This window comes from Spinacia oleracea, chromosome 3, assembly GCF_020520425.1.
Source record: "Spinacia oleracea cultivar Varoflay chromosome 3, BTI_SOV_V1, whole genome shotgun sequence".
NCBI lineage: Eukaryota > Viridiplantae > Streptophyta > Magnoliopsida > Caryophyllales > Amaranthaceae > Spinacia > Spinacia oleracea.
In genome coordinates, this window is record NC_079489.1 from 19,466,328 (window position 1) to 19,480,711 (window position 14,384).

At 45.8% G+C, this 14,384-nt stretch overlaps 1 protein-coding gene and 1 pseudogene across 1 annotated transcript; both read right to left on the reverse strand.

Moving 5' to 3' along the window:
* Positions 1 to 271: 271 nt before the first annotated feature.
* Positions 272 to 2,200, reverse strand: LOC130469544 (uncharacterized; annotated as a pseudogene).
* A 6,095-nt stretch (positions 2,201 to 8,295) lies between these two features.
* On the reverse strand, positions 8,296 to 13,368 carry LOC130469545 (uncharacterized). The gene is made up of 2 exons (XM_056838894.1): positions 8,813 to 13,368; positions 8,296 to 8,743 (listed from the first exon to the last, which is right to left on the reverse strand). Exons 1-2 carry the CDS (start codon positions 13,366 to 13,368, stop codon positions 8,296 to 8,298), a joined length of 5,004 nt encoding a protein of 1,667 aa, XP_056694872.1.
* Positions 13,369 to 14,384: the final 1,016 nt, after the last annotated feature.

Below are 14,384 nucleotides of genomic sequence, written 5' to 3' on the forward strand. Positions count from 1 at the left end.
AAAGAACATCTGGTTACGTAAAAAGAACATGGACATATATTTTTAATAAATTGTGATTTTTTATAACAAAAAAGTAAAACAATATATTGCATGTTCTTTTGTCGTAGTGTCATGTTCTTTTGTTTATGCACATGTGTTCTTTTGGTGCACATGGTGCACCATGCTCTATGTGCACCATGGTCCATAGTCCACGGATTGCTGCAAACTGGATACTGGATACTAAACTGAAGATTACCCGTTATATCCATTAACGAACTTTTTCTGTCGAAAGTCATAACATTTTACTTCTATGGCATAGTAGCAGTAGCAATGTAGCTCCAGTTGATGCATCGACTGCAGTTTTTATACCCAATTTCTTCTTTATGTTGAGCCAATGACAGTTCTCAAACAAGCACTTTGCTTCCTTTATTAGTTGAGCCACATCTACTGGCCTCAGGAACATACCCCCCCACGTAGGTGTCCCATCCTCAAATGAATTATGGGTCAGCCTCCGAATACCCGACCCATCTACATTTGCAATGAATATCTCCCCATAAGGCTGGTAATAGTGTGGATTTGAGATGGGCTCAGCTGATATCCCAGCATAATCTGAAGTAAACACAATTCTCTTCCCATCTGGGCTAAACCATGGATGATTAGCCCGCCCGCCCAATCCACTTTGGATCACCTTGTGAAGCCCCGTCCCATTCGGATGGATCATGAACACCTCGAAACTCCCACCACCCGGATTATCCCGATCAGATGCGAACACAATCCATTCCCCGTTAGGTGACTAGTTACACATGGTATCGCTCCATGGACCCTTTGTCAACCTTTGGATGCCACCCGTTTCACCTTCCTCGGCGTCCATAATTTATAGATTTTTATGACCTGATCTACCCGACCTAAACACGACCCATTTGCCATCGGGTGATGGTGCTGGGAAAGCATTATTTTCACCTCCATGGGTCAACTTTTTGTAACTTAAATCATCATCATCAACGTTAATTGCAATTATATCAACCTTACTACTTTCGGATACAAAGTTAGGACCAACACTAGTATAAACTACACCTTTTCTTACAGGATCCCAAGCAGTTGTGAAAGCCATCCCTTTATGAACCAACTTCTTATTTGACCCATCATGGTCGACAACATACAGAAACCCGTCATCTAAGTCCGCCAAATAGGCAATCCGGTCACCCGTGGGTGAGAATGACGGAAATGACCCGTCAATCCTAAATATAGACACATCAGCTACTGGATTCTTCAAATTCTCAAGGAGAAGTATTTGACCTCCACCCTTTCCCTTCTCCCCATTATCCCCACCCGTACACTTATGGTACCCTACTCGGGTCCCATCGGGCGACATAAACGGATTAAAGTGGTGGTTATGAGGCGAAACGGGTTGAGTCACTTCCTTAAACTGCTTAGTTTTAAGATCAAATACTCCCTCCGTCCCGGAATACTTGATTTGTTTTTCTTATCGGGCCGTCCCTAAATACTTGACCTGTTTCAAAAAATTGAAATATTCTAACAATATTATATTATTTCTCACTTCACCCCTATTAACACACATGCCCCCTACTCCATACAAAAAATAATTAAAAATTCAACCCCTACTTTCCCCCAACCCCACCTCCCACTAACTACATTAAAATAATACCCCGCTATCAACTATTACCTATTAAATTAAATAAGTCAATTCAAGTCCCTTAAAATCTGTGCCGGTCAAACGGATCGAATATTCCGGGACAGAGGGAGTAGCTCAATATGCCTGTAATTGGACCCGGGTCTTCTAGTAGCTACTGCAATAAACTCAACATTACCTGGTGAAGTGGCAGGAGTAAAGACGTGAAAACCTGGTGGCGTGACCCGCTCAACCACCACTGATTCGGTGGTAACTCGCCCAACTCGTGGAAGACTTGCCTTGTAAACACTCCACCACCCATCACTGCCATCCCTCCCATGAAAATAAATAGTTCGATCATCAACCCAACACGGCCAACCGCCGTGTTCTACCACCTTAACTCGGTCTGACCCATCCCTAGTCAAGGTTCTACCACCTTAACTCGGTCTGACCCATCCCTAGTCAACTAGTCAAGAACACGTAGATATCTGTACCAAGCTCCTCCACATCACCACCCCATCCTTCCTCACCATAAGAATCCACCGCCGTCAAAATTCCTGACAGCGACACCGCAGGACTAAAATCTGCCATCCCAACAGGTGTCAGCCTCCTAGTCAACCCGGTCAAGACATGAGTCGAGTACACTGCCGCCCAACTCGTCCGAGGCACAATGTAAATAACATTATAAAATGGATTAAAACGAAAAAAATGTAAATATCATTATGAAACAGAGGTAATATAATTTTCTGTTTAATTTTTTTTCCCATTTGATAAATCAAGCTAAACATAAGCACGTGCAATTCCTCTTCAATGTCCATCATAATTTATTTATTTTTTGTAATCCAAACAATCATGTTTTCAATATTGCAATTATTTCGAGTAAATTATGTGTATGTTGTTATACACGGATTTACTCATCAATTGTGGTACCAAAGCTTGATCCCTGGATCAGGTTTGAGTTCAGGTGTGTCCACGGGCCATGGGGTAGCTCCGTAGCTGGTCAAATGACCCACCTAGATTCGTCAAGAGGTCTTGTACGCAATAGGTGTACCATGTACAATAGATTTATTGTACATGTTCCGAGTATGGAACTGGGAGGACGTTCCGAAGCACCTTGGCCCTGTCAAGCAGAGCAAACGTGAGCTAACCTCAGGGGGTTTTACCGAGGAAACCCCCTCCGATGCCTAAGTCAGCAAATAGATAAGAAGTCTTTAGAGAGAGAATATAGAGAGAAGGTGGAGCAAGTACCGTGTGTAAGAATGTGTCCCATCATGAGTGATGTGGGTGCTATTTATAGGCGTACTATTCTGTACTTTGGCCTATTTGGATGCCGCCACGTGTATGACGGCGATGTACTTTATTCTTTGTCGTTGTCGTTTAGCCTGCGGGTCCTTTCTTGGACTGATGCAACTTTATCTGGCTCTGCTCTATGTCCTACATGTGATCTGGGGAGGTTTGATCTGCCTGGGTTGCGTATGCTTGGCTTGGGGCTTAGAGTCTTTCTTTGACTTGGGTGTGTCCTGGGTGTCAGAGTTTGCTCTGTCATTAATGTTCTGTCCTCTCTGGATATGACCCCGTACAACTAGTCCCTCAAGAGTAGAGCTGATCTTTTAAGTCAGGTCTGCTCTTCTGTCCTTGATCTGGATATGACCCCGTACAACTAGTCCCTCAAGAGTAGAGCTGATCTTTTAAGTCAGGTCTGCTCTTCTGTCCTTGATCTGGCCTCTTTGGGGCTGCAATGCTTGTTTTGTTGGCTTTTTGCTTTTGTCCTGGTTGTGTATTTTCTTGCTACCAGTCCCTCAAGAGTAGATCTAATTTTTCGAATTAGGTCTTTTTTTTTTTTTTTTTTTTTTTTTGGGCGGGCTTTCTTTGGGGTGAATGGTAAGAAATCTTTGGGGATTTTAACCGGCTTTTCCTTGTGCCACGCGTTGCCCATCTGAAGAGTCAATTGGAATCGTCGCTCAATCTGGACCGTCCTTCATCATGCTTAAGTTTAGTTGAACTGAGGTCTACACGTGTCCTTCATCCTGCTTGTGCAACTGTATCGTTGCTCGCATCCTAGCCGTTCTTCTTTGGCTTTTTTTAAAAAGAAAAGGTAACTTCCTTCCTTCTTCATCTTCATTTCTTACTTTCTCTCTCCTTGGTGTTTCTGAGAAAAATACTCGAGTGCTCTCATTCTCCGTTGCTTGCTATTTGCAAAAGTCTTCTCAAAATTCGATCTTTTGCTCATTTCTGTGTTTGTCGTCACTTTTCCGGTCAATTGCTAGTGTTTTCGTTGCTTGTGGTGGTCATTTGCCCCTCGTGTTTTCACTTGCCATTTCGCGAAGGGAGGTTTCCGTTGCTGTGTTCCTTTTGATTCTAACCCTATCTTCCTTTTCCGGTAAGTTTCTATCTTTTGTTGTTTTTCCGATTCTTTTGTGCGACTTTCGTTTGTTGTTTGCTTGATTTTAGTGTTTCTGGAGGTTTTTGGGTTTCAATTTCTGGTATTTTTCGCCATTGTTGAGTCGTTTTTGAACTTCCGCCATTGTTGAGTAGCTTTTCCTTTTTTTTTTCTTTTTTTATTTTTTTTATTTTTTTTATTTACCTTTGTGCCCTTTTCCCTTTTCCTGTGACTTTCAGTTCATAATGTCTGACGCATCTGATAGCCAGAACCTTAGTGGCTCAGACGCTAAACGCGTTTCCTCTGCTTCCTATGTTACCTCTTCTCCCTCCTCTGTCTCTTTATCTTCTGATGAGGAGACTCGAGCTTTTGCTGAGCACATAACCAAATCAATGCATGATGTTTTGTCTCGCTCCGTGCCTGCTGTGATTCCTTTGTCCTCTGACGATGAATCCTCTGGGGAGGAGTCGCCCCCCCCAGATGCGGGTGATTCTGGGCGTTTTGACTCTATAGCCGACCTGTCCCCATCTTTACGTCAAACTCTTAGGGAGATGCGCCATGACTATCTGTCGCGGATAGTTAGGATAAATCCGCCGTCCAATGTCCCCCCAGGGCTTGATGTTCAGCCTCTGTCTGAACAGGCCTGGTTAGATGATTTTGAGCAGCTTGCTGGAGCTAATGAGTCTGAACTGTCTTTACGTGTTTACAGACGCCGGGAATCTATTTTTCGTTCTATGATGGCCAGCCATGTCACTATTTCTGTGGGTGAGCAAGCTGGTGGGGAAGATATTTTGGCCCAGGTAAACGAGATGAGGCCTTTTCCGAACTACGTGGAAGAGAATGTCGTTCCTGGGGATTCGACGCCCTTCCTTTCTGAGGCCTCTGCTTTTGGTCCCTTACACGCGAAGCTGAATGCTAAGTGGACTGATGATGCGCGAAAAGAGAATCACGCTGTTGTTGGTAAAGAGTTTTATGGTCTGCCTGATGGTTATCGACTTATCGTGCCAGACGACGATGCTCGGATCACTCATCCACCAGAGGGGTGCATAGGCGTTTATGCCTATAGTCTGGACTTTGGTTTGCGCTTTCCTCTGGATCCTACCTTGGTGAAGATTCTTCGTGCGTTTAATGTTTGCTTAGCTCAGCTCCACCCCTTCGCTGTTCGTACTTTGATCAGCTATATTTGGGTCTGTCGGTTTTTGGAGTTCCCTGAGACCCTTTCTCTCTGTAAGCGAGTCCATCATCTGCGCAACAGTGGTACTGGGAACAAGATTGGTTGGTTTTCCATCTACTGCAATCGTGGAAGATTGACCTTCCATGGGATGCCTACCGGTCAAAAGGGGTGGAAGGATAGGTTTTACTGGCTCGCTGTCCGTGCTGACTTTCCTGTTGCTCGGGGTTTTGTTCGACCTCGGACTCGGCTAGAGGGAGTCGAGATTGTAGATGGTGCTGCCCTGGAGGAGAGGGCTTTTGAGCATTTTTCATCCGAGCCAAAGTTTAATGCTGCCGGTAAAGAGGTTGGGCGGTTGCCTCGTGTTTGGCTTCCGCATTCAAGTTATGTTCTGCGGAATGACGTGCTGTCCGCTATGTTTCTTTGTTCTACTCACCCTCAAGGTTAGTTCTGTGTTACTTTCTTACTTTGTGTTTTATTTTCTCTTTGCGCGAGTTGTTTTTCTCTTCCTTACGTTTTTTTTTATTATTATTTCCAGGTCGTCGATTCTTGAATCTTGAGGAATTGGGTGTTCGGGCTGATGGTTCTTTCATCTGCGCTGCTCCCCCCGATCCCGCTGCGAATGGGTATCAAATTTTGGCTGACCAAATAGAGGGCAGCCGGAGAAGTTCTACACGCCGATCTGGTCGGGGTGGTGGTTCTGGGATCGTTCCTAGAGTGTCCCGGGTGGTTTCCTCTACACCCACTGGCTCTGCGAGCACTCCTATTCGCCGAGGGCAGACCTCTCGTGGAGCTTCCCATCGCGGTGCCCTGTCAGGCTCTCGTCGTGACCGAGCTGATTTCGAGGCTGGGCTCGATGCTCCAACAGAGGATGCAGGTCATGACTTTGGGGAAGTGGCTGATGAGGTATGTGACCAGCCAGGTCGTTCGGGCTCTGCGTCGGATCCTGTGGACATCGAAGCTGAAGAGCCGCCTTTTGTTCAGCGTCCTGGGAAACAACCCAGGCTTGATGGTGGGGCTGAGCTACTCCGAGCCTCCCCTTCTGCGGCTGATCCCCATCGCAGCAACAACTCTGGTAGTTCTCTTCGACAGTTTTTGGAGCAAGAGCTTCAAGGAGATGATCTGGCTGCTGATGATCTTGACCTGCATATCACAGGTCGGCATAAGGAGTTTGTTGAGAAAGAATTTCTCGACATTCGTCCCCAGGCCGACCCTGAGCTGGCTGCTATCTTCTCTGGTCCTTCTACTTCGGATTGTACTTTTGTTCCGCGCTGGGACGTATCAGAATCAGAAAGCTTTTATGGAAACTACCCTGAGAAAGGTGGGTCACTTGCCCTGAGGATGTTGAGAGGCCTGCAGTTACCCAGTGACTTGCCCAAGGAGCGTTTGTACACTCCTGGGGCGAATGCTTGTCAGAAGGTCATGGAGGTATACTTGGTTTATTTCTCTTCTCCTTTGGTACATTGGTTCGTTTCTTTTGCTATGCCCTTACTTACAATGCTTGCCTCTTTTTCTATGTTCTTAGTGTGGCAACGCTGTTCGTGAGTTGACAGAGGTTTTTATAGTTTATCAAAAACGACTTGCTGCCAACGCTGCTCATATAGAGGCCCAGAAGAAAAGAATAGAGGAGCTAACTGATAATCTGGAGCTATCTTCGACCTGCCTCACTTCGGCCAATGATCAATTGAAGCTTGTTACTGAAGAGCGTGACCAGCTGCAGACTAGCTTTTCCCAGGCCCAAATTGATCTGGTTACCGAGCGGCACAAAGTTGAGACTCTTCAGCAGGATTTTCTCTCTGTTGAGCAATCTCATGACAATGAAATGGCCCAACTGCAGAACTCCATCGAAGATCAACTTGCGGCTGCCATTCGCGACTTCCGTCGGTCAGATGAGCAGTATGCTCTACGCACTCAGAGCTATGATGGAGGTTGGAAGGCCGCTTCGCTAATAGTGCAAGAGAAGCATCCTGATCTTGACTGGTCTCCTATCGAAGCTGCTTGGTTGGCTGGGCTCCATGTTGAGCTTCTGAGAAAGAAGAGGGAGGCCGAGCAAGCATCTTTGGCTGCAGGCGGTACGGTGCCAGAGGATGATGGGGTGCCTGATCATTGTGTTGAGAATGTCCACCCTGGGGAACTGCCTCTGTCTGATGCTGAAGACGATGCTGGGCAATAATGGCACAGGCGGCTGTCCCCATGTTCATCTTGCACTACCTCAGCCAATACATAGTTTATTTCTTTTAGTTGGTTTTGTCCTCCCTGCGTGGAGAGTAAAATTTGTTTCTGGAAATACTATTTATCATTTTTAGCTTTGATCGACAGTGGCCATTTTGTAAGGCTGTACATTGCATAAGTTTTTGAGGTATAGCCGCCGGTCCCATTGTTTGTTAACTCGTCGTGCTTATATTGCGTTTTACCTTGTTTTTCTACTTGCTATTTTTATTGTTTTGCTTCCCCCATATTTCCTTTTGACCTGCTTTGTGTGTTTGATTGTTCTGGCCTATTCTAGGCTGCGCATCATTGAATTGTCCTGGCTTTGGCCAGGACAAAACTCAAGAAGTGTTTTCGTATTTACTCCAGCCTATTTTGGGCTGCGCATGATTGAATTGTCCTGGCTTTGGCCAGGACGAAACTCAAGAAGTGTCTTCGTATTTACTCCAGCCTACTTTGGGCTGCGCATGATTGAATTGTCCTGGCTTTGGCCAGGACAAAACTCAAGAAGTGTCTTCGTATTTACTCCAGCCTACTTTGGGCTGCGCATGATTGAATTGTCCTGGCTTTGGCCAGGACAAAACTCAAGAAGTGTCTTCGTATTTACTCCAGCCTACTTTGGGCTGCGCATGATTGAATTGTCCATGCTTTGGCCAGGACAAAACTCAAGAAGTGTCTTCGCCTAAATCTCGTTGAGAAAAACTCACCCAATAACTTGGTTGATCAGACCAAGTTATTTGTGGATAGCGTTTTTTCTCTGTACGAGTTTTAGCCATTCACCTTTTACTTTTCTAAGAGACCTGACGCGTTTTCTTCTTATCGAAGGTAGCTGGGCCAATTTTTACTATGCTTGTAAACGTGGAAAATTACAAAAGTAAAGAACTACTCAGGCTTCTATTGCCTTGTTATAGTATTAATTTCTTGTGTCTATACATAGTATTTCTTTAGCATGTTGGCATTCCAGCTGTTCTTCAATTCTCTTCCTTCCATCGTCATTAGATGGTACGAGCCTAGGGCTACCTCTTTTGTGATCTGGTAAGGTCCTTCCCAGTTGGCAGTGAATTTTCCTTCTGCCTTTCCCTTTCCAGTGGCAGCTGTTCTTCTGAGGACCAGACCCCCCACTTGCATAGGTCTGTGCTTTACCCTCTTGTTATATGCCCTGCTCATTTTTTCTTTGTTTGCTGCCAACCTGAGCTCTGCTTGCAGTCTGACCTCTGGTAAGAGATCTAATGCTTCCCTCATACGCTGCTCATTAGTGCCTTCCTCATAGTATTGCACTCTAAATCTAGGTAGACCCACTTCGACAGGCAGGACCGCCTCAGCCCCAAAAGCTAGTTTGTAAGGACTTTCCCCTGTTGCTTCTTTTTCAGTGGTCCTGTTGGACCACAAGATCTCTGGAATAAGGTCGGCCCATGCACCCTTAAAATCTTCTACCTTCTTTCACAGTGCTCCCAGGATTTGCTTATTTGCTGCCTCTGCCTGACCATTGCTCTGGGGATGGCATACGGATGCGTATGCGAATTTTATTCGTAGTTCAGCGCAGTAATCCTTTATAGGAGTGCAGTCGAACTGTGTTCCATGATCGAAGACTAAACTTTCTGGGATGCCGAACCTTGTCACAATGTTCCTCCAGATGAAGTCCTTCATCCGCTTGGCTGTTATGCTTTTAGTGGGCTCTGCCTCAATCCACTTAGTAAAATAGTCAACTGCCACGATCAGAAATTTTCTTCCTCCGTTCGCTGCTGTGAATGGCCCCAGGATATCCATTCCCCACTGGGCGAATGGTATAGGGTTGATGATTGGCTGTAAGTCATTAGAGGGCTGGTTGATCACTGGGGCGAATTTCTGGCACTTGTCGCACTTTTTAACATATGCTTGAGAGTCACTTACCATGGTTGGCCAATAGTATCCTGCTCTGAGAGCTTTCACGGCTAATGTCCTGCCACCTATGTGATTTCCACATATTCCCTCGTGTATTTCCTCAATGACTCGTTGCGACTCCTCTGTTGACACACATCTTAGCAGAGGCAAGGAAAATGATTTCTTGTACAGTTTACCCTGGTAAATGACGAACCAATGCTCGTTTCGTATTACTTTTTTCTGCTCTTGCTCTGCCGTGGGAAGGCCCCTTCCCAGCTTGTATGAGACTATACTGTCATACCACTGTGGCTCAGTGTCAATGAAGTTAACTGCAGGCTTTTTGTCGATGCTCTTTTCTTCCTGGACCTCTACCATTACTGTTCTTTCCAAGTTCTGTAACGTCGAACTTGCTAATTTGGATAAGGCGTCTGCTTGGTTGTTCTCTGCCCTGGGAACCAGTTGAATCTCAAAGCTCTCTAGCTGGGCTACTGCTTCTTTCATCAAGGCCAAGTACCTCTGCATAGACGGTTCTCTGGCTTCATATTCGCCTCTATATTGGCTGGCCACCAGCTGCGAATCGGTTTTGAGCACTATTTTCTTAGCATCTGCTGCTTTGCACATCTGGATTCCTGCGATTGCTGCTTCATACTCTGCTTCGTTATTTGAAGCTTTGAATTTGAATTTTATAGCATATTCAAAAACGTTGCCTTCTGGTGATACCATTATGATACCTGCACCTGACCCTGTGACTACAGCGGAGCCGTCTACCGAGATCTGCCAAGTCCCCAATGGCTCTTCCTCCTCTTCGTACGATGCCTCTGCTATGAAGTCTTCCAGTGCTTGTGCTTTTATGGAGGTTCTGGGTTTGTACTCGATGTCATATTCCGAGAGTTCCACTGCCCATTTCAGGAGTCTACCAGAAGTATCTAACCTTTGCAACGACTTCTCTAAGGGTTGATTGGTTAACACTTGCACTTTATGTGCATCAAAGTATGGTTTCAATTTCCTGGCAGCTATCATGATTGCAAAGGCCATTTTTTCAATCAGGGGGTACCTCTGTTCTGCGGGGTTGAGGATGTGGCTGACAAAGTAGACTGGCTGCTGGATTTTATTCTTCTCGACTACCAGAGCTGCTGCTACAGTTTTCTTGGAGGCAGAGATGTACAGCTGCAATATGTCCCCCACTTCTGGTCTGGCTATGGTTGGGAGGCTCTTCAAATGGTTCTTCACCTCTTTGAATGCTTTCTCTTGCTCTTCTCCCCATTTAAACGTTTTATTTCCCTTTAGCACCTGGAAAAATGGGAGGGACTTATCCGCGGACTTGCTGATGAACCTGGTGAGTGCTGCCATTTTCCCAGTCAACCTCTGGATGTCTCGTATGTTTTTCGGTTCTGGTAGGTTGAGTATGGCCTCTACTTTTTCTGGATTGGCATCAATTCCTCTTTCACTGACCAGGAACCCCAAAAACTTTCCGGATTTAACACCGAACACGCATTTTTTTGGGTTTAACTTCATACCAAATTGCCTCAATGTTGCAAAGGTTTCCTTCAGATCTCCAATGTGATCAACCTCCTTTTTGCTCTTGACTATGGAGTCATCTACATACACTTCCACGTTTCGGCCTTTTTGTCCTGCGAATATTTTGTCTACCAGTTTCTGGTATGTGGCCCCTGCGTTCTTTAGACCAAACGGCATAGCCCTGTAGTTGTAAACTCCAGCGTCTGTAATAAAGTCTACGCACATCCTCCATTGACCATTCGCTTTCTTTACCATCACAACGTTAGCCAACCATTCTGGGTAGTCACACTCTTCTATGAATTTGGCTGCTAGCAGTTTGCTGATCTCTTCCTGGATGGCTACATTTTTCTCTGTCGAAAAAGTTCTTTTCTTCTGTTTTACTGGCCTGACTTCTCTGTTAACATTCAACCTGTGGACCATGACGCTGGGATCAATCCCTGACATTTCGTCAGCAGAGAAAGCAAATATGTCTGCGTGCTCTCGCAACAGATCGATGATATTTACCCTCAGGGAAAGGTCTATATCTGTGCCAATTCGGACTGTTCTGTCCTCTACCCCTTCTTCCAGTTCTATCTCCTCTGTTTCTTCTGTTGGGGCCAGCGCTAACAGTCCTTCTTCACGATTCTCAAAATTTTCCATGTCCAGTAGTGCGTCTTTTTTACGCTCTGCTCTCTTCCTCTTTCTGGACAAGGGAATGTCTGCCTCTGCCAGGGGTGGGGGTCTGGGTGGTTGTTTCAGGGCTGTGTGGTAGCATCTCTTGGCCTGCTCTTGGTTTCCCTTGACCTTAGCTGATCTATTATCATTCGTTGTGTACATCATGGTGAGGTGATAAGTAGACACCACTGCTCCTGCATCATGGATAAATGGTCTGCCCAGAATGGCGTTGTATGCTGCAGGTACTTTCACTATCATGAAATCAACCATGACATCCTTGATATCTTTCCCCTGCCCAATTTGGACAGATAAGCTGACTATTCCTTCTGGTATCACCGTTGCCCCTATGAAACCAATTACTGGGTAGTTAACTGGTTTTACGTGTTTTTCTTCGATCTGCAGCTCTTGGAAAGCTGGCCAGAATAGAATGTTTGCAGAGCTGCCTCCGTCTATCAGGATTCGATGGATTTTTCTGTTAGCCACATCCAGAGCTAATACCATTGGGTCATCGTGGGGATAAATTATGCCCTTACAATCATCTTCCGTAAAGGTACACTGTGGGATTTTCGGAGGGGCAGGCCATTTTCCTGAGTTATGGTAATTAACCTGGTGTTTAAATTCGCTGACACTGGCCTTAGCACCGCTGGCTGTAGTACCAGCGTAAACTGGTCCTCCTGTTATGACCAGTATATCATTCGACCTCTTCTGATCTGCTGGGTTATTCTGCTTTTGCTCTGTCTTTCTGTTATCAAATCGACCATCATCATCCCTGTTTTCGTAGGTCCTGCTATACGAGCTTTTTGCCTTAAATTGTGTCAGGTACCCCCTTCGGATCAGGTCCTCAATGTTATCTTTCAAGTGAGTGCACTCCTCTATGAGATGACCATGATCCTTGTGAAAATCACAGTACTTCTTCGTGTCCCTGTATTTGTTGTACATTTTCGGTGGTCTCTGCCATTTCTCATCCTCCTTGCTAATAGCTAAAATCTGGGTTCTGGATGCAACCAAAGGAGTGTATTCGCTGAATTTGCCTCGCTTTTCAGTTTTAAACTCACTACTTCTTCCTCTGACCTGCCCGTGCCAATCCTTTCTGGGCTGTTGATTTTCTCTTTTGTCTGGGTACTCTTTTTTGTATGGCTCTTTCTTGCTCTGACTACCGTAATTGTTCTCACTTGCCACATATCGTCGTGAGGTTGCTCTGCCAATCTCTTCACTTTTTATAAATTCATTTGCCTTCCCCAGCACCTCTGCCAGGGTTGTGAATGACTTTCTGCCCAGATAGCTCTTGAATTCTCCATCCCGCAGACCAGTCATCATAGCCAGGACTGCTACCTCTTGCTGTAACTTGGGTATATTCGATGCCTCCATATTAAATCTGGATATGTACTCCGATTCCTGAGGTCCTTGGATGACTGACATCAGCTCCCCTGTCATCCTTTCTTTGGCAATGTTTGCCACATATTGGGTGCGAAACAAGATAGCTAACTGCCGGAAAGAGGTTATGGTGCCTTTGGGTATTTTACCAAACCAGCTCTGTGCTATCCCCTCTAGAGTGGAAGGGAAGACCTTACACCACATAGAGTCTGTGTTGGTATATAGCATCATGTGTCCCCCAAAGGCAGAGAGGTGATTCGTTGGGTCTGACTTTCCGGAATATTTGCAGGTGGGCATTTTTATCTTTTCCATTTTTTCCGAGAGTATCTCATCACAGAAGGGGGAATTATCAGGCTTAACTATTGCTCGGGTGGGATTTGGCATACCTGACCCGGAGTGGTGCCTCTGACTGGGTGCTTGTTCGGTCCTTGCTCTGGGTTGAGCTCTGCTTGGCGTGACACTTTCTGCCTCATATTCTTGGCTGTCAGCCCCTTCCATCTCCTGCTGCAGATTCCTCCTCCAGACGTTCGGACTGTTTTGGGGTCTGGGACGTTTTCTCCTCTGCTGAACCTCAACCTCTGGGGCTGTCCTCATGACCTGGGCTCGTGGTGTTGTTTGAGTAAGGAAGGTCAGGACTTCTATGGCTGTGCGCATCTGGTCGGGTGAGAACTGTGCCCCCAATCATGCTAGTGAGGCACTGGTTGGAATTGGGATACCCTGGACCTGGCTAGGGGTTGCCATAGCTCTGGGTTGTGGTGTCTCTCTTGGCGGACCAAGACTCTGAGGCATGCCGAACAAGGGTACATTTGTGGTTCTCTGGTTGTTTTTTGAGGTGGGTGGTTCTATCTGCTGGATTATCGGTTCGCTTGACTCAGTCATTACGTGAGAGGGTAGGTCTTTTAGAAGCAAGGTCTGGGAAGTCCCCTCCTTCTAGCGCCACTTGTTCCGAGTATGGAACTGGGAGGACGTTCCGAAGCACCTTGGCCCTGTCAAGCAGAGCAAACGTGAGCTAACCTCGGGGGTTTTACCGAGGAAACCCCCTCCGATGCCTAAGTCAGCAAATAGATAAGAAGTCTTTAGAGAGAGAATATAGAGAGAAGGTGGAGCAAGTACCGTGTGTAAGAATGTGTCCCATCATGAGTGATGTGGGTGCTATTTATAGGCGTACTATTCTGTACTTTGGCCTATTTGGATGCCGCCACGTGTATGACGGCGATGTACTTTATTCTTTGTCGTTGTCGTTTAGCCTGCGGGTCCTTTCTTGGACTGATGCAACTTTATCTGGCTCTGCTCTATGTCCTACATGTGATCTGGGGAGGTTTGATCTGCCTGGGTTGCGTATGCTTGGCTTGGGGCTTAGAGTCTTTCTTTGACTTGGGTGTGTCCTGGGTGTCAGAGTTTGCTCTGTCATTAATGTTCTGTCCTATCTGGATATGACCCCGTACAACTAGTCCCTCAAGAGTAGAGCTGATCTTTTAAGTCAGATCTGCTCTTCTGTCCTTGATCCGGATATGACCCCGTACAGTACATTACAATTATTATAATTGATTTTACATTAGGGTTGCATTTACCCAATTTTTGGTAACTTTGAACATATTTTGATTAACTTA